Genomic DNA, 20663 nt, shown 5'->3' with positions numbered 1-20663 from the left:
CATGTACACTGGTTCTTTACATCTTCCCCTGTTTTGCCCCCTCAATATGCAAAGGTGACTATCACAGAAGTCCTTTGACAGCACAGGAAATGATCTGTTGTCTTTGCAGTCTCCTGTCTAGTATCTGAGTACTTTCATATGATCTGTGATCGTATGATCATTGATCTCACTCTCAATGCGTGTGCATCCAGTGCGCTCCCAACATGCTTCTCCCAAGCTGTCAGGTACCACTGCCTTCATGGCCAAGGGAAGAGTTACCTTGGTGACAGAGATTCTCAGTATATCATTTACAGAACCGTCAGATCAGATACTCCCTCTGTTCCTAGTCATCTATCCCTTCACTGTTCTCTTAAACTTGCGCATAATTGTTCTGATTCACATGGGTTGCAGGCTTCTCTCTTTCATGGGCTTCTACTCCTCTGTCACTGTTCCTCAAACAATGGCCATTTGTTGGAGCATGGGGGAGCTTTTCACATATACCCAGTGTTGCTCAGTTTTTTCTCTTTATTTCCTTTAGCTTCATCAATTGCTACTTCTTGGCCCTCATGGTCTCTGACCAGTATGTGGCCATGTTCTTATCTAGCCTTTATGACAGCATTATTACACAGAAAGCCTTTCTAGGGTTTGTGGCTTAGGGTCATATTACTGTTCTTCATGCTTTGACGTGAATAATCTCGACATTCATCCTCTCATTTTGTGTAAACAATGAGATTGACTTCATTTCTGTGACAGCCCCTCCTCTGTAAAATTGTCATGTGAGGAAAGCTACCCCCAGAAATTGGTAATTATTGTATCTATCATTTTCAACATCCCTTCTTGTATGGTTGTAATTGTGCTTTTCTAAATGATCACCATCATGGCTAGTCTGAGGATCCCTTAAGCAGGAGGCTGGGCCAAGATCTTCACAACCATCTCACTGAAATGTGGCTCTTCTTCATTACCCCATATTTTTGTAACTTAGAGATATCTGTGAACAGGCCTCAGAAAAGAGTTAGGTGGTATTTGTGTTCTACACAACTGTAATCCTATGTTGAATCCCTTATCTACAGGTAAGGAAATTCTTCAATAAAGTCAAGCTTTCCTAACATCTTCTCACCTTGGGATATATTCTTTAATGCCAGCATTTTAGAACTTTGATATTCGTAATATGCTCATTATTTAAATTCATATATCATGATACTGGTTTGCAAAAGAGTAAGAATGTTTAGCTTCATGGAGAGGCAAGAAGAATTGTAAAGGTTGGCTGGAGATACGTTTGAGTGTGGACTATAGCTCTAAGATACAATTTATTCAATTTGTATCCCAGCTGTGGAACTCTCCCTCAACTCCTCCCAATCCCACTAGCCCTCCCTCTTCACCCTTTATGCCCCTCCCCTAGTCCACTGATATGGGATATCCTCCTCCTCTTCTAGCCTATCAGGTCTTATCAGGACTGATTGCATTGTCTTCCTCTGTGGCATGGCAAGGCTGTACCCCCCATGGGGAGGTGATCAGAGAGCTTGTCACTGAGTTCATGCCAGAGAAAGCCCATGTTCCCCTTATTAGAGACCCCACTTGGATACCAAGCCTATGGACTATATCTGAGCCAGGGTTTTAGGTCATCTCCATGCATTGTCCTTTGATTGGAGTATCAGTCTCTGCAGGGCCCCAGAGATCAGTTTGTTGTTGTTGTTGTTGTTGTTGTTGTTGTTGTTGTGTTTTTTTTTTTCTCTGTTGGTCTCCTTTTGGAGTCTTGTCCCCTCCAGGTCTGAGACAGCATCAGATTTAATTTCAAAAGTGGTTGTATAAGTTTACATTCCCACCAGCAACTGAGAAGGATTCTCCTTTCTCCACATCCTCTATAGCATATGTTGTCATTTGAGTTTTTTATTTTAGCCATTCTGATGGATATAAGGTGAAAGGGTAGTTTTGATTTGCATTTTCCTAATGACTAAGGATGTTGAACATTTCTCTAAGTGTTTCTCTGCCATTCAATATTCCTCTATTGAAAATTCTTTGTTTAGCTCTGTACATTTTCAATTGGATTACTTGATTTGTTGGGGTTTAACTTCTTAAGTTCTTTATATATTCTTGATATTAGCCTTCTGTCAGATATAGGGTTTGGTGAAGGTCCTTTCCCAATCTGTAGGTTATTTCATGAGTCCTCATTTATGGATTGTTGATTTTAGAGCCTGTGCTGTTGGTGTTCTGTTCAGGAAGTTGTCTGTTGTACCAATGAGGTCAAGGCTCTTTCCCAATTTTTCTTGTAATAGATTTAGTGTGCCTGGTTTTATGTTGAGGTCTTTGATCCACTAAGACTTTAGTTTTGTGCAGGGTGATAAATATGGATCTATTTGCATTTTTTTTCTACATGTAGGCATTCAATTAGACAAGCACCATTTTGTGAATATGCTATGTTTTTTCTATTTTATTGTTATGGCTTCTTTGTCAAAAATCAAGTATCTGTAGGTGTGTGGGTTTATTTCTGGGTCTTCTATTTGATTCCATTTATCCACTATTCTGTTTCTATGCCAGTACCATGCAGTTTTTATTACTGTTGTTCTATAGTACAGTTGGAGACTCGGGATGGAGATACCTCCAGAAGATCTGTTATTATACAGGATTGTTTCAGCAATTCTGCATTTTTTTTTTGTTTTTCCATATGAAATTGAGAATTGTTCCTTTAAATTCTGTGAAGAATTATGTTGGTATTTTGATGGGAATTGCATTGAATCTGTAGGTTGCTTTTGGTAGGATGGCCATTTTCACTATGTTAACCCTACAGATCCATGAGCATGGAAGATCTTTCCATCTTCTTCAATTTCTTTCTTCAAAAACTTGAAGGTTTGTTTTTTTTCTGTTCATACAGGTCTTTTACATGTTTGGTTAGAGTCACACCAAGGTACTTTATGTTATGTGTGGCTATTGTAAAGGGTGTTGTTTCTCTAATTTTTTTCTCAGCCCTTTTGTATTTTGTATACAGGAGGACTACTGAATTTTTTTTTGAGTTAATTTTGTATTCAGCCACTTTGCTGAAGGCATTTATCAGCTGAAGGAGTTCTCTGGTAGAATTTTTGGAGTCACTCAAGTATACTATCAGATCTTCTGTGAATAGTGATACTTTGACTTCTTCCTTTCCAATGTTTATTTCCTTTATCTCCTTTAGTTGTCTTATTGCTCTAGCAAAAGTATATTTTTTAATTAATTTATATTTTATTAATTACAGCTTATTCACTTTGTATCTCAGCGTTAGCTCCCTCCCTTGTCCCCTCCCACCCTCCTTCTAGCTTCCCCTTCCATGCTCCTCCCCCAGTCCACTGATAGTGGAGGTCCTCCTCCCCTTCCATCTGACCTTAGTCTATCAGGTCGCATGAGGATTGGCTGAATTGTCTGAAAGGTCATTCTGAGTGATATATCACAGAAGCAGAAAGACACACATGGTATATACTCTCCTATAAGTGGATATTAAACATATAATATAAGATAATCATACTAAAATCTATATACCTGAAGAAGCAAATCAAGAAGAGGGACCCTGGGTAAGAATATCAATCCTCATTCAGAAAGGTAAAGGGGATGGACATTGGAGAGGGAGAAAACAGGGAACAGGACAGGAGCTTACCACAGGGGGCCTCTAAAAGACTCTACCCTGTAGAGTATCAAAGTAGATTATAAGATTCATAGTCTAACTTTGGGCAGAGTACAGGAAATTTGATGAAAGAAGAAGGAGATAGAAAGAACTGGAGTGGACTGGAGATCCACAAGAAGAGCAACAGAACAAAACAATATGGGCACAGGGGTCTTTTCTGAGTCTGATACTCCAACCAAGGACCATGCATGGAGATAACCTAGAACCCATGCATAGATGTATCTCATGGCAGCTCAGTGTCCAAGTGGGTGTTGTAATAATAGGAACAGAAACTGTCTTTGACAAGAACTCAGTGGCTGGCTCTTTCATCGCCTTCCTCTGAGGGAGAAACAGACTTACCAGGCCACAGAGGACAATATTATTTTTTTTAAGAAAGCAAATTTAAGAAATCTATATCAATACAGTTTATTACTCTGCTCTTCAAAATCATGTTTCAAATTGAGCCTCAAAATTGTGACTTAAACTATATATTTGAATAAGAGTCTCATACTTCCTGTCTTAAAACTTTTTTATATAAGTGAGTGTGATGATGGACACATATTTCCTCCTGATTCTGCCTCCCAAGTGCTGGTATTACAACTTGTACCACCATCCCTGGCTTTGGCTCTTTTAGTACAAGGCATCAAGTTCAGGCTTATGTGCACTCTATGTAACTGCTGTTACCCAGTTGATCTGTATCTGGAACCCTAGATGATATTTTTAAAGACATATTATTTACTTATTCATACTTCTCTTGTATGTGCATGTGTGTGTAGGTGCACTCACCTGCATATTTGCAGAGGCCAGAATAGAACACAGCATCAGCTAAATTCCTCTATTATGCTCTGCTTATTTTTGTAAGGAAGAATCTTGCCCTGGACTTGGTGCTTCAGTTTTCAGCGTAAGGTTGGAGGCCATTAAACCCCAGTGAGTAATCTAGTGTGCTGAACTCAAAGCTAGGGTTACAGGATTTTGTAAGACACCCAGAATGTTATGTGAATATTGAGTTGCTAACTCTAATCCTTATGATTGCATAGATTTCCAAACCTGGCAATTATTTTTAGTGCTGAACTTAATTGTACAACCACTTTGGAAATCAATCTGGTGCTTCCTCAGAAAATTGGAAATAGTGCTACCTCAAGATCCAGCTATACCGCTCCTAGGCTTATATCCAAAATTTGCTCAACTCTAGAACAAGGACATTTGCTCAACCATGTTTGCAACAGCTCTATTAATAATAGCCAGAATCTGGATACAACCCAGATATCCCTCAACAGAGGAAAGGATACAAAAATCATGGTACATTTACATAATGGAATACTACTCCACAATTAAAAAACAAGGAATTAATGAAATTTTCAGACAAATGGTGGGAACTAGAAAAGATATCTTGAGAGAGGTAACCCAGAAGCAGAAAGACACACAAGGTATATACTCACTCATAAGTGGATACTAGCTATATAATAGAAGCAGAAAGACATACAAGGTATACACTCACACATAAGTGGATACTAGCTATATAATATCGGATAGACATACTAAAATCTATACTCCTAAAAAAACTAAACAACAAGGAATACCCTAGGGAAAATGCTCAATCCTCATTCAAAAGGACAAATGTGATAGACATTAGAAGCAGGAGAAGACAGGGAACAGGACAGAAGCTTACCACAGACAGCCTCTGAAAGACTCTATTGATGAGGCATTGAAGCAGAGGCTGAGACTCATAGCCAAACTTTGGATAGAATGCAGGTAATCTTATGCATTTTTATGAATAGTTTATTTTGAGGATTCTTCCCACTTCCCTTGTTATCCCCACCTCTTTTCACTACCATGAGCTTTTATATTTCCATATGAGTCTTAGAGTTGATTTTCTTCTATAGTCATTGAAGATTTGTGAGATTGCATTGAATCGATAGACTTCCTTTGACAACATGCACAAGAAATAAATCTCTGTTCTTTCAAGTGTCTATGATTTCATATAATTTAATGTCAAAAACTAAATCTAGCATAACTTAACTTAAACTTTGGGCTCCTGGGAGATGTAAGAAAAATGAGAGCCATGATAGATAATTTCAGAGCCTGCTGTTGATGTATGTGAGACATATTATCTTATCTGTGTTTCCTAATTTTAGATAGCTTTTTACATATGTAAACAAATAAACATACATGTCAAACACTTAATCTCATGTACTTGATTTTTTAGGTTTAGGAAATACATTTCCCTAAATAAAAATCATACCCCTAGACCAAGGAAAAATAAACATGCTAGTGAGGACAGGGGAAAGCCCAAACAGTCTCAATCCTATACCTCAAAGAACTACAGGCAACTAAGGAATGTTGAGACTGAGGGAAATCATATTCCCCAAGGAAGAGCACACAACTTGGTTATCCAATACCAAATGATCATCCCCAAAACATTCACACAAGTAGCATTAAAACTGAGAAGGTCCTGTGGTACATCTATACAATGGAGTTTACTCAGCAATGAAAAATAAGGAAATCATGAAATTTGCAGGTAAATGGTGGGACCTGGAAAGGATCATCCTGAGTGAGTTGTCCCAGAAGCAAAAAGACATGCATGGTATATACTCACTCATATAAACATACAATATAAATTAACCCACTAAAATCTGTACATCTAAACAAACTAAGCAAAAGAGAGGACCCTAACTAAAATGTTCAATCCCCACCCTGAAAGGCAAAGAGGATGGACATCAGAAGAAAAAGAAAATAGGAAACAACCTCGGAACCTGCTACAGAGGGCCTCTGAAAGCCAGAAGAAAACAGGAAACAACCTTGAAACCTGCCACAGAGGGCCTCTGAAAGCTTCTGCAGTATAGACTGTCAAAGCAGATGCTGAGCCTGATGGCCAACTGATGGGCAGAGTGAATGGAATTTTATGTAAGAAGTGGGAAATAGTAAGAGCTGGAGGGGACAGGAACTCCACAAGGAGAGCAACAGAACAAGATAATTTGAACACAGGGAACTTCCCAGAGACTCATACTCCAACCAAGGACTATTCGTGGAGATGACCTGGAACCCCTGCACAGGTGTAGCCCATGGCAGTTCAGTGTCCAAGTGGTTTACATAGTAATGGGAAGAGGGACTGCCTCTGACATAATCTGATTGGCCTGCTCGTTGATCACTTCCCCCTGAGGGGGGAGCAGCCTTACCAGGCCACAGTAGAGGACAATGCAGCCACTTTTGATGAGAACTGATAGACTAAGATCAGAAAGAAGAGGAGAACCTCCCCTATCAGTGGACTTGGGGAGTGACATGCTTGCAGAAAGGGGAGGGAGGGTGGGATCGGGAGGGGAGGAGGGAGGGGCTTATGGGGGGATACAAAATGAATAAAGTGTAATTAATAAAAAATTTAAAAAAAATGTAACTAATAAGAAATATATATAATCAATTATTTAAAAAAAAAGATTCCCAGACTCACTCTAATGCAAAAAAAAAAACAAAAAACTGAGAAGGTCATGCATTTGAAAGCGAGCAAGGGGGAGTATATGGGAGAACTTGGAAAAATGAAAGGAAAGGGGAAAATATTAATTATGTTATAATCTCAAAAATAAAAATTCATTTTAAAAATGGAATATATATCCCACCATGTGCTGAGGAAGAAACCAATGGTTTTCTTGGATAGATCATGGCATTGGGTATAAAGTAACTGCTTTGTGAATTATAAGATACGGTTTACATTTCTCAACTCCACAAATTCAATTGTTCTACCATCAGAAGTTGTGTTTCCTTTTTAAACATACATAAGTTATCAGCTTCATTATAGATTTGTTTCTCACACACACTGTGATGTGTCTTCCAGCTTTGTGATTTGTTCTAGTTATATGTCTTCGATTTCTTTGAAAATACACTTTCATTTATTTAAAATTTATACTAAGCTTTCATACCAGCATAGTCTGTTTCATGTCATTTTTTATTTTTCCAGGTTTTCATTGGTAACTCTTATTTTACTATTTCCTATGGGAATACTTAATTTCTGATAGTATGTCATTTTTGGAACAAATCTTCATGCAATTAATGAAAACTGTGCCCTTTGCAATGCTGGTACCCATTTGACAGTTCATTATAAATTCTCATATATACTTCCGTGCCTATTTAAATAGGTTAATCAGTAATAATAATTCTCAGAATTATTTAGCAATAAGGGGATAGATTGGCAGTCACTGAGCTACCTTCTTCTGGGAAATGGAACCTGTTAATCAAGACTCTGGGTGGCAAAGCAATTTGCTTCTTCTGTGGCTTTTGCTTGGGATGGTCTACCAAGGTTCAATCCCAGAGGACCCTTATATTCCCAAGATCACTGTCTTCACAAGATGTTCGCAAGTGTAATCGGCCAACATATTCTAAGTCCTGTCTTTTGCAGGTGCACCAGAGGAGACAGAACTATTATATCCCTTTTCTCTTCACATTGAAGGTAAGAGAAGTCTTTTTTTTTTCTATCCCTTGATTCGCAAACTACCGATACTGTTAGAAAATTGATGGCCTTATAAATAGACTAGAACATTTCAGAAATACTTTAGCTCAGAACTCGATGTTCCTCTGAACTCACTTCAAAGTTCAGTTACTTTGACTAAAATATTAATAACCAATCTTTAATAAATGTTAATGTATGAAATATTTAAATTTTATAAGTTTACTGTTTAATAGAAGCTTTGTCCTCATGTGGAGCTCATCTAAGCCTCTTCTGTGAAGTGGATAGTGATTGTTAATTTCTGTATCTAAAGCAGATATAGAAAAATTAGAGAAGGGAATGCATCATCTACCTGCATAGGTTTCATGCATCAAGCCAAGCATTTACACTATTAGGTCACTATTAGTTTTACATCTTTAAACACACAGGAAAGGAAATTTATGTGAGATGACCTTTTTTATAAGGGATTATACTCTTATTAGGAGATTAGGAGTCTAACTGAGGTTTTCTGAATATCAAATCCATAACCCCGTCTTATGTAACACAACTAGACATGAGCAGTACTGTTCTAACTTAGAATATTTGGGTCTTAATAATGTGCAGGGTAATCATTCTCACATCATTCTTGCTTAGTGATTATGTGCTTTTTAAAGATGTGAAATGGAGAGGAACAAGCTTAAATTGTGACACACATCCAAACCATGGTGTTAAAAGAACAAAGAATAAGCGAGAAAGAATATTTAGGGCTAACGGGATCATTATTCAGTGTCTCAAGTGCTTTTGTGGAGAAAATGTGCCACTGTTTAGGCACATTTAGATGAGAGTTTCAGTAAATCACAAAATGAAATTTCAGAGAATCTTATCTTCTAATGCTGATGCAAGAATTAGAAATTTCATGGATTAATTGTACATTGATGATGTCCTGATGTCCAGTATCATTCTTAAAAATTAAATGTTTCATAACTACACTAATCTGATCATTAGTTTGCTGGATTAAAATAAAATTATCATGATCAGACAAGTAGTAGAATAGTCCTTAGATGTCTGGACACCCACACACCATGTTCTTAAGTAATTAACTGTTTTCCAAAGTACAGTTATTTTTCATAAGGCTTCTGAAAAAGTATTTTGTTATGAAATAATCTTAAAAGTTAAAATAAGTCAACATTTTAAAGAATGTTTATCTATTTCATGTGCAATTCAATTATTGTATATAATATCATTTATCATTTAGCACTGTGTTAATGAAAGCCAAGTATTTGGTTTTCCTTAAACTTACAGGTGATCATATGGTCATGTTTTAGTAAGTTTTTCTTAATATGGATTCTGATAGACATTTTACATCATGATACCATTTAAATTCATAATAATACTTTGAATAAAGTGTAATTATCATCCCCATTTTCCAAGTAAAAAAAACATGAGATTAGAGAAGTTCCATATTCCCCAGGATCATAGAGTGCCTGGTAGAATTATGGTAGTTATTTTCACAGTCAACATTAGTTTCATATCACACAGTACCCTTCTTTTCTGGTACAGTAGTGGCAAAGTGTTAATTACCACGAGAAATAATTTAAAGTATTTTTGAAATTCAAGGAAGAGAAAATGAGTGAACCAGAGACTATTTCTTAGCTATGAAAATAACAGAGGTCCATCTATGCTAAGATGCATGTGATATTGACATGGTTTTCTGTTAACAATATTTGGGGTCAGGAGGAGTCATTGGAAACAGATTTTAGTTAAAATGAATATATTGACTAAAGGTTAATATTTAAATTTGGTGGTTTAAAAGCCCTGCTAGGCCACAGAGGAGGACTTTGCAGCCAGTCCTGAAAATCCCTGATAAAACAGGGTCAGATGGAAGGGGAGGAGGTCCTTCCCAATCAGTGGACTTGGAAATGGGCAGGAAGGAGATGAGGAAGGGAGGTTTTGGGAGGGAATGAGGGAGAGAGATACAGCTGGGATACAGAGCTAATAAAATGTAACTAATAAAAAAATAATAAAAAAAGAAGGCTACAGAGCACCTTTCTGGAGCTTCTTAAATGTTGGTTTACTAAAAAAAATAAAATAAAATAAAAGTGTAAAGTGCATTTTTTTATGAGTTGTGCCTGTTCGTTGATATTTTGGAGTGATTTTATACTGTTTTGTTTTTTTCTTTTTTTTGGCTTTTCCTTTTGAGGAAAGTACCTTTTCCCTTTAGATTTGACATTTTATCTGCAAAAATAAAGGAAAATATAGGAAAAAGTTTTGGATTGTTCTGCTGCAGTCCTGTGAAAAGTCACAAAAAGTTTTTGGGGTGTCTTTCGTCGTTTTGTTCATGTCTTTAATATGTTAAAATAAAACCTAGGGTAAAATACAAATTTGTCGGAGTCATATCTCATTAACTTGATGCTATCTATCTATCTATCTATCTATCTATCTATCTATCTATCTATCCATCCATCCATCTATATTCAGGAGGGATAAATGAATGGAATTCTTTCTACCAGTTCTGAACAGTTCTTGACTCAAGACTTCCTTGAAGCTTGCTAGTGAGGCCGTCACTGAGGAACCTGATGTTGCTGCACGCCTGCTAAAAACACCTATTGCTGACCCACTTCCTGTGATGCTTTTGGTTAAAAGTCTTTCATTACTAAACTGTAAGCAGAAATTAACATGCAGGTTTATAGGTGAACACATTTCATAAAAATAAAAAGGATCCAGGTCTTTGTTCCTTTTGCATGTAAATCTAGATTTGATTGGTGAAGTAAAATAATTGCCTATAAGGTAACTATATCACCTGTCTAATGCATATTTTTTTTCCCACTGTAAAGAGAACACTGTGGATCCAATGACCTGGGAGAATCACTCTGTATTGATGGAGTTTGTATTTCTTGCCTATCCCAACGACCTAGAGCTACGTTTGCTCTGCTTTCTTGGTGTCAGCCTGGCTTATGCTTTGATCATCTCTGGGAACATCCTCATTGTAGTCTCCATCCAGACAGAAACCCGCCTACACACACCCATGTACTATTTTCTGGGTAGCCTATCAGGAATAGAACTGTGCTACACTGCAGTGGTGGTACCCCACATCCTGGCCAACACCCTACAGTCAGAGAAGAGCATCACTCTGCTAAGCTGCGCCACTCAAATGGTCTTCTTCATTGGACTTGGTAGTGCTGATTGCTTCCTCTTAGCGTCCATGGCCTATGACAGATATGTCGCCATCTGTCATCCCTTGCAGTACCCTCTTATCATGACTGTAACTCTTTGTGTTCGCTTGGTTGTGGCTTCTGTGATCATTGGCTTGTTCCTGTCTTTACAGCTTGTGGTTTTCATATTCTGTCTGCCATTCTGCCAGGACAGGGGAATAGAGCACTTCTTTTGTGATGTGCCACCAGTAATGCGTCTTGTGTGTGCCACAAGCCATATCCATGAGCTCTCTGTGCTTGTAGCAGCCACGTTAGCCATTGCTGTGCCTTTCTTTTTCATTGCTTTTACCTATGCCTTGATAGTGGCTGCTGTGTTCAAGCTCCGCTCAGCAGCTGGTCGTCACAGGGCTTTCAACACCTGCTCCTCCCACCTCACTGTGGTGTTGCTACAATATGGCTGCTGTGCCTTCATGTATCTACGTCCCAACTCCAGCTACCATCCCAAGCAAGATCAGTTCATCTCCCTAGTGTACACACTGGGAACCCCATTCCTCAACCCCCTCATCTACACTCTGAGGAACAATGAGATGAAAGGTGCTATAGGAAAAGTTCTTACTAGAAATTATCTCACCCAGAAAATTATATGATAGGAAAAATCCAATATAATAAGCACACCCCTGTCCTCCTAAAAAGTATTGCCTCTGCTGATGTAGAAATGATGTGCACAGTAACAATAAACATAAGGTAACTGAATGTTTACCTATGTGTGCTGACAATCTTTACAAAGTGCTATTTTTAGAGTGGGTGATTAGTCTTGTTAGAAAGATATAAGCAAATACATGAGCAGAAAGTAAGGGTGAGTGGCAAATATATGGCTTTGGAAAGGTAAATATTGGGGAAAAATAGTTTATTCCATAAGTTTCAAATAAAAAATATGAAATAACAAGATTGTCTGCAACTCTTGAGAACTAGGGAATGTAAAACACTTAAGCATCTTAACTGTAGGTGGCCATTCTCATTAAGACCCCTAAAAATTAAGAAGAGGTACAGTGTTAACATAAGCCAAGGTGAACAGGATTCAGGATAGAATCTATTTAAGGAATGGTATCTTTGATTGGAATAAGAAACTTTTAACCAATAAGATCACACAAAGAGGAGTTGACACTTGCTTATCACCTGTGCAGGACATGTGACTTTACAGTGTTCCCTCAACCTCCTTCTTAATTATGAACTGGCATAATTTCCCACTTCCTAACAAAAACAGAAGGTGGAGGTAAAAGATTGTTGGAAAATTACATTGTGAAGAAGCTAGAATTAAAGTAATTCTTTACGGAAAAAAAAGGAAGCGTGGATGGCAGTGCTACAATTCTTGCATCTTTTGCTCAGCCGTGTACTGTGGGACCCAGCTAGATGCAAGAGTACCTGGTATCTGTGTGATTCTATCATGAGGTCAGTCTACTGAGATAAAAGCTTTGTAGCGAGGGACATTGAGGGCTAGTAACACAGAGAATGACTCAGGGACTGGTGCTAATTACAAGGTCCTATATTTTGAGCACAGTTTGCAGTTTGTAGCATTGAGACTGTTTCATGATGCAATAGCTGATCAACTGGATGTTCCACATGTATTTAGAAAGAATATCATAGTATTTTATGTAAAAGTAAAAGTACATTTTCTTCAACAAATGGTTCTGGTCCAGCTGGATGTCTACATGTAGAAAAATGCAAATAGATCCATATTTATCACCCTGCATAAAACTAAATTCCAAGTGGATCAAAGACCTCAATATAAAACCAGACACAGTAAACCTGTTAGAAGAAAAAGTGAGAAAGAACCTTAAACTCATTGACGTAGCAGACAACTTCCTGAACAGAACACCAACAGCACAAGCTTTAAGATCAACGCTCAATAAATGTGACCTCATGAAACTGAAAAGCTTCTGTAAAGCAAAAGACACTGTCGTCAGAACAAAACGACTGCCTACAGATTGGGAAAGGATCTTCATCAAACCTGTATCTGACCAAGTGCTAATATCAAGAACATATAAAGAACTCAAGAAGTTAAACAGCAACAAATCAAGTAATCCAATTAAAAAAAAATGGGGTACTGAGCTAAACAGAATTCTTAATAGAGGAATAGCGAATGGCAGAGAAACAAAGAAATGCTCAACATTCTTAGTCATCAGGGAAATGCAAGTCAAAATGACTCTGAAATTTCACCTTACACCCATCAGAATGGCTAAGATCAGAAACTCAAATGACAACACATTCTGGAGAGGCTGTGGAGAAAGGGGAACCCTCCTCTACTGCTGGTGGGAATGTAAACTTGTACATCCACTTTGAAAATCAATCTGGCACTTTCTCAGAAAATTAGTAATAGTGCCTCCTCAAGATCCAGCTATACCACTGCTAGGCATATATCCAAAATATGCTTAAGCACACATTTTCTAATAACATGTATTTAAAATGATTTTTGAATGAAGGAACGTAAGCTTATATTTGTCTTAAAATGCTAGCTATTAGTAGTGTTATCATTATGTGCCCACAGTGTTTAAGAAGTATAAATAATGCATATAGCATAAAATATACATGTCCATAAACATATAGTTGGAGTCTTTAAAAATACTTTCTTTTATAATAATGGAATATTTAAGTAGAAAGATTTACTATGGCCAATATTTTCACATAACTAAGATTACTAAACAAGTACTAGAGAGTGTGATTTCTTAATAAAGGGCTGTAGTTTCCTGCCAGGTCTAAGAGGCTGGCAAAGTCTCCAGTTAAATCCAATATTGTACACATGAAGATTCCAGAGTGACTCCTCTTTCTTTATCTTCTATGTCTACTGTCTATAAAATTTAGATGGGGGAACTGGTGTTCATTACAAGGTCCTGCATTTGGAGCACAGTTTGCAGTTTGTAGCACTAAGACTGTTTCATGACACAATAGCTGATCAACTGAAATGTTCCACACGTATTTAGAAAGAACATTCATCCAGTAGATCACAAAAAATGTCTATAATTTTAAGTTAGCTAATAGTATATAGTTTGGAGTTTGAATATATTTGGTTTTGGATGATGGCAGGGTCTCACTATGTAACTCTCATTGGCTTTAAGCTTTCGATCTTTCTGCTTCAGCCTCCCAAAAACTGGAGCTATAAACACAAGCTACCACTCTTAATAGTACAGACCATAATGGAAACTACATAAAGCTGGAATAATTTAGTCTAGAGAAAGCCTTCCTTGTGACAGGAATAGATTGTAAGGAATGGGTTTTTACAAATAGTGTTCAGTTGCAAAAGAAAATAGACCTTCCAAAGAATTATCCTTGATTTCTGAAATAAACATGACGTAATAAAAAGAAAAAAATTCTTCTGCTTTGTTTTAATTCTTTTTAATTTAATTTAATTTTTTAAAGTTTAAATATTTTTTTCTTGTTGCAGAAGGAAGGGGAGTACATCCCATACTAAGTGATTTTTAGCAGCATCTAAAGGATGTAGGACTCGATGACTAATTGTGAAGGGATATTATGTGCAATGAGCAGAGGTTGTTTAAACCTCAATGAAAATATGAAATAACCCATATAAAAATATGGATTGAGTGAGCTTATGTAAACTAGATATGCAATTCATTAATTATAGTTGTATTTATTTATTGGAGGTAAAAATTGAAATGGATGCAAGAATAAATTTTAAAAAATTGACAGAACTTTAAATTGTTCTTCACAAAATGTCCCTTCTAAGGTATTTGTGTATTAATGTCTGTATACTCACAACACTGGCACCCTGAATTACATCCAATATAGATTTAAGCTATAAACAAGGAATAGCAAAATAAGAGATGGTACACAGTAAAAATAATATCGCAGAAAATAGAAACTGAATCTTTTTCCCACATATTTCCTTTTTGAGCAGAGGGAGATAGATCTGTGCAGAAAGAAACTAGAAATTCTTGAGCCTTCACTGAAACTAAGCAAAGAAAAAAATCCTGGTTGAATTAAGCAGTGCATGGGACACAGAGGTAAACAACACAGATTTCACAGAATATATGGCAAAGCAACTCTGACTGACAAATACACTAACAGAGTAAGGAAAGAGTAGAGATGTGGAATCGCTGTAGTTTCATCGTGGCCACCTTGTTTATAATTGGTAGAATACATAAGTTAAAGGACCCGACTGATCTCCCTGAGGTGTACCTGCAAAGGCTCTTTTTAATTTTAAAATTTATTTATTATTACAATTTATTCATTTTGAATCCTGGATCTAGCCCCCTTCCTCATCTCCTCCTAGGCCCACCATCTCTCCCTCTTAAATCCTGAGGTGACTATGGGCAATATCTGAGCAGAGGGTCTAGGTCCTCTCCATACATGATCCTTGGTTGGAGTATTGGTCTCGGCTAGTCAACCTGGGCCCAGATTTTTTTGGCTCTAATGGTCTTCTTGTGAAACTCCTGTCCCCTCCAGGTCTTTCTATCTCCCCCTTATTCCATAAGATTTCCTGTATTCTGCCCAATGTTTATACGTGAGACACTATCCAAATCAACTAAATCAGAAATGAAAGTGGGACATAATGACAGACCCTGGGGGAATACAAAGAATCATTTAGGTCTTACTTCAAAAGCCTGTACGCCATTAGATATTCCTCTATTGAGAATGCTCTATTTAGTTTTATTTAGTACACCATTTTTAATTCGATTATTTGGTTTGTTGGTGTTTAATTTCTTGAGTTCTTTATATATTCTGGATATTAGCCCCTCTCAGATGTAAGGTTGATGAAGGTCTTTTCCCAGTCCATAGGCTGTCATTTTGTTCTGTTGACTGTGTTTTTTGCTTTACAGAAGTTTTTCAGTTTCATTTGTTGATTGCTTAGAGCCTGAGATCTTAGTGTTTTGTTCAGGAAGTTGTCCCCTGTGTCAATGAGTTCAAGGTTTTTCCCCACTTTTTCTTCTAGCAGATTTAGTGTATCTAGTTTTATGTTGAGGTCTTTGATCCACTTGGACTTTACTTTTTTACAGGGTGATAGGTATGGGTTTATTTGTTTATTTGCATTTTTCTACATGTAGACATTCTATTAGACCAGTACCATTTGTTGAAGATGCTATCTTTTTTCCATTGTTTGGTTTTGGCTTCTTTGTCAATAATCAGGTGTCCTTGCATGGGTTTATTACTGGATTTTTGATTCAATTCCATTCATCCTCCAGTCTGTTTCTTTGACAGTACGTTGCCATTTTTATTACTGTTGCTCTATAGTACATCTTGAGCTCAGAGATGAAGATACATACAGAAATTCTTTTATTGTACAGTATGGTTTTGGTTATTCTGGGATTTGTTTTCCATATGAAGTTGAGAATTGTGCTTTCAAGGTCTATAAAAAATTGTGTTGGTATTTTGATGAGAATTGCACTGAATCTGTAGATTGCATTTGTTATGATGGTAATTTTTACTATGTTAATCCTGCCAAATATGAGCATGGGAGATCTTTCCATCTTCTAGTACCTTCTATAATTTCTTTCTTCAGAAACTTAAAGTCATTTTTTTTTTGTACAAGTTTATCACTTGCTTGGTTAGAGTTACACAAAGGAACTTCATGTTATTAGAGGCTATTGTGAAGGATGTTGTTTCTCTAAAATCTTTCTCAGTCCTTTTGTTTTTTGTGTACAGGATGACTACTGATATTTTTGAGTTAATTTTGTGTTTATCCTCTTTGCTAAAGGTTTTTTTTTCAACTGTAGGAGTTCTCTGTTAGAATTTTGGAGGTCACTCATGTATACTATCATGTCATTTGTGAATACTGATATTTGAACTTCTTCCTTTCCAATTTGTATCCTCTTTATCTCCTTAGTTGTCTTAGTACTTAAGCTAAGACTTTCAAATTGCTCAACATCCTTAATTATCAGGGAAATACAAATCAAAACAACTCTTAGATTGCACCTCACACCCATCAGAATGGCTGAGATCAAAAACTAAAATGAAAACATATACCAGACAGAATGTGGAGAAAGGGGAACCTCCTCCATTGCTGGTGGGAGTGTAAACTTGTACAGCCACTTTGAAAATCAATCTGATGCTTTCTCAGTCAATTAGGAATAGTACTACCACATGATCCAGCAATACCACTCCTGGGCATATATCCAAAAGATGCCCCACCATAAAACAAGAAAGTTTTCTCAGTTATGTTCATAGCAGCTTTATTCATAAAAGCCAGAATCTGGAAACAACCTAGATGTCCCTCAACTGAAAAATTGATACAGGAATTATGGTACACTTACACAATGGAATACTCCTCAGCAAATAAAAATAAAGAAATCATGAAATTTACAGGCAAATAGATGGAACTAGAAAAGATCATTCTGAGTGAGGTAGCTCAAAAGCAGAAACACATGCATGGTATATACTCACTTATAATTTGATATTAGGCATATAATATAGGATAAAGATACAGAAAGATATAAACCTAAAGAAGCTAAACAATAAGAAGGAGCCTAGGGAAGTACCTTCATTCTCATTCATAAGGGAAAACAGGATAGACACCAGAAGTGGTAGAAGAGAGGGAACAGGATGGGAGCCTACTACAGATGTCCTCTTTAAAAGACTCCACCTTGCAAAGGATCAAAACAGATGCAGAGACTCACAACAAAACTTTGGACAGAGCACAGGAAGTCTTTTGGAAGAAGAGGTGTATAGAAGGACCTGGAAGGGACAGGAACCCCACGAGAAGACCAACAAAACAAACAAACAAACAAACAAACAAACAAACAAAAATTGGCCCAGTGGGTACTGCAGAGACTGATTCATCAACCAAAAACCATGCACAGAAAGGACCTATACCCTCTGCTTAGCTGTAGCCCAAAGACATCTCATTCTCCATGTGGGTCTTCTAGTAAGGGGAAAAGAGAGAGTCTCTGACATGAATTTAGTTGTGGCTACCTAGCCAGCCTTAAGAGGAAGAGGATCCAGGCAATACTGATGGAACCTGATAAGCGAGGGCCAGACAGTAAGGAAGGAGGACTTCCCCTATCAGTGGACTAGGAGAGAGGGATTGGGAAGGAAGAGGGAGGGAGGGAAAGTGGAACAGAGAGGAGAAAGGGCAACGGTTACAACTGGGATACAAAGTGAGTAAATTGCAAATATAATAATAATAATAATAATAATAATAATAATAATAATAATAACAATAATACAAGGGACACGGGCTTAATATTTTGTATGTGTTGTGTTTGAAACCTTTGGAATACCTAAGATAATTGATGGCCATAAAAATCATTTGTACACTACTACTATTTAAGTATACCCCTTCACATAATATAAATAATATAATAGTATAATATTGGGTTTTTCTACCAAATAACTAGATCTTGACTGTTCTTGCCACCTAACAGCTAGGGCAGAGTAACTGTGTGAGGTGGATATTAATTTGTCTTGTAGGAATACAATTTTGCAACTTATATTCATCCTAAATATTTATGATGTGTACTTTAAATGTGCCAACTAAAATTTCTTTTTAATAATCAAATGTTTCCGGCTATTAAGCTCAGAAAAATTTTTCCTTTCAATTTGCTGTGTAATGTGCTTCATTACATATTTGAACTCAGCTTGACTACTTCTAGAGAATTCAAGATACTGAGAGATTACCAGGGAACCTATGTAACTAAAATGAAAATAAGTCTGAGCACAGTTTCCGTGTACAATTGTGCAGGCTCTGAGCACCAGTGTGGATGCTGGGTTGAACATCACCAGGGATATAAAAAGTAAAAGAGGGACTGCCTCTGACATAATCTGATTGGTCTGTTCTTTGATCTCCTCCCCCTGAGGAGGGAGCAGCCTTACCAGGCCACAGAAGAGGACAATGCAGCCACTCCTGATGAGACCTGATAGACTAAGAGCAGAAGGAAGGAGAGGAGGACCTCCCCTATCAGTAGACGTGGGGAGGAGCATGCCTAAGAAGAAGGAGGAGGAAGGGTGGGACTAGGAGGGGAGGAGGGGGGCTTATGGGGGATACAAAGTGAATAAAGTGTAATTAATAAAAAATAAAAATAGAAAAAAAGAAAAAAATTCATATTCAATTCACTTAAGCTTCAAATATACAACTTAAGTTGGTCTGATGAATGCTACAGTACTGTAACAACTCAGGAAGATATTGGTACACAAATCTAGTTTACTATCTGTGTTTGTGAATAAAATTGTATTAAAACACAGCTATGTCCGTTCGTTCCTATATTGCTGTGATTGTTTTCACATTACAACTGAATTGAGTAGCTTTGTTAGTGAGTGGTAGACCTCACAGCACAGAATTATTCCTGTTTGACCTTATGAAGAACAATCAGAACAAATCCTTTTCTGGACTATTCAGATCCATATGAAATTTCTTTTCAGGCAGGATCTCATTGGCTTGAATCTCTTCAAGGGCAAAGCTCAAATGTTTTCCTTGTTCTGGAGATGGGAGTTGCTGATTAATAATATTAAAAATAAGAACTTAGAAGTTCGGTGGTGTGTAATGCTTTGGGAATGACTCCAGAGCATGGGAAGCCAGGGTCATTATAGATTGGCCACCATAAATTTGGAGATGGTTTTTTAAAATGATGTGCCCTAAATATGTCTCTGTAAAGTTAAGAATAATGACTTTTCATTTTAGGAGGAGAGAGAAACTGAATGTTTCTCTGAATAAAAACATATTGGGGTTTGGTTATTGACCAATATCTTTGAGTTATCACTTCAGTTACCATTGACTCCCCTATCACCTTCTGCTGCCATCAAATTTGGAGGGAACAGTTCTGAAATAAAAGTCTTAGACTTTCTGAACCATTTTGCCAATTAGTTTTCAACACACTGTCTAAATGTTATCTAGGTAGACATCAGAGGCAAAGAGTCCTCATCGTTCTCTGACTTGGATAAAATTGCTTCTCTCCTCAATTTTATTTTCAGGATTCAGTTGTTTCAGGAGAAATTGGATTTCAGTTGAAGGTAGATGACATTATATCTTTGATGAAACTTGGTCTGCAAGGCTAAGATAGTATAACAACTGAGTTTCTTATCATAAACTGAGACCAAATAAATTAGCAATAGCTTTCAGTCTTTTAACTTCACAAATGCATAGTCTTAAAGTGACACGACAATAATAATATTTCTGTCAGGCCATAGTGATGATGTGGTTTTCATTGCTTTATGTCAGTGTGTACATATGGGATGTATGTACGTGTATGTATGCAAGTACATGTGTCTGTCAAAAAAAAAAGTATAATGTCCTTTTTTTGGCATGGATTTCAGAGACCTGATCATTTGGCATATGTTTGAAATACTGGCATTAGTTTGACCAAGGAGTTTTTGCCTTGCTGTTGCTCTGTCTTAAACCACTTTACATTCACCTATCATCTGGATAGCAAATCTCTCACCTCAAAGTGTATTCCCTCTTAGGCCTTTCTGAGCATCTTTCCTAAAGTTGTCCCTTCTACCTATGTATGCTACTGTCACCTCACTCTGGTTCCCTTCCTCCTGGGTA

General features: G+C 37.1%; 1 protein-coding gene across 1 annotated transcript; it reads left to right on the top strand.

Annotated features, from left to right (window-relative positions):
- The first annotated feature begins 10872 nt into the window (after positions 1-10872).
- LOC129681665 (olfactory receptor 10W1) lies at positions 10873-11820 on the top strand. Its single transcript, XM_055613709.1, has one exon. It carries the CDS (start codon positions 10873-10875, stop codon positions 11818-11820), a length of 948 nt encoding a protein of 315 aa, XP_055469684.1.
- The last annotated feature ends 8843 nt before the right edge of the window (positions 11821-20663 follow it).

This window comes from Psammomys obesus, unplaced genomic scaffold (genome assembly GCF_907164565.1).
Source record: "Psammomys obesus unplaced genomic scaffold, mPsaObe1.curated_primary_1811, whole genome shotgun sequence".
NCBI lineage: Eukaryota > Metazoa > Chordata > Mammalia > Rodentia > Muridae > Psammomys > Psammomys obesus.
This window is presented reverse-complemented; position numbering and strand designations above follow the sequence as displayed.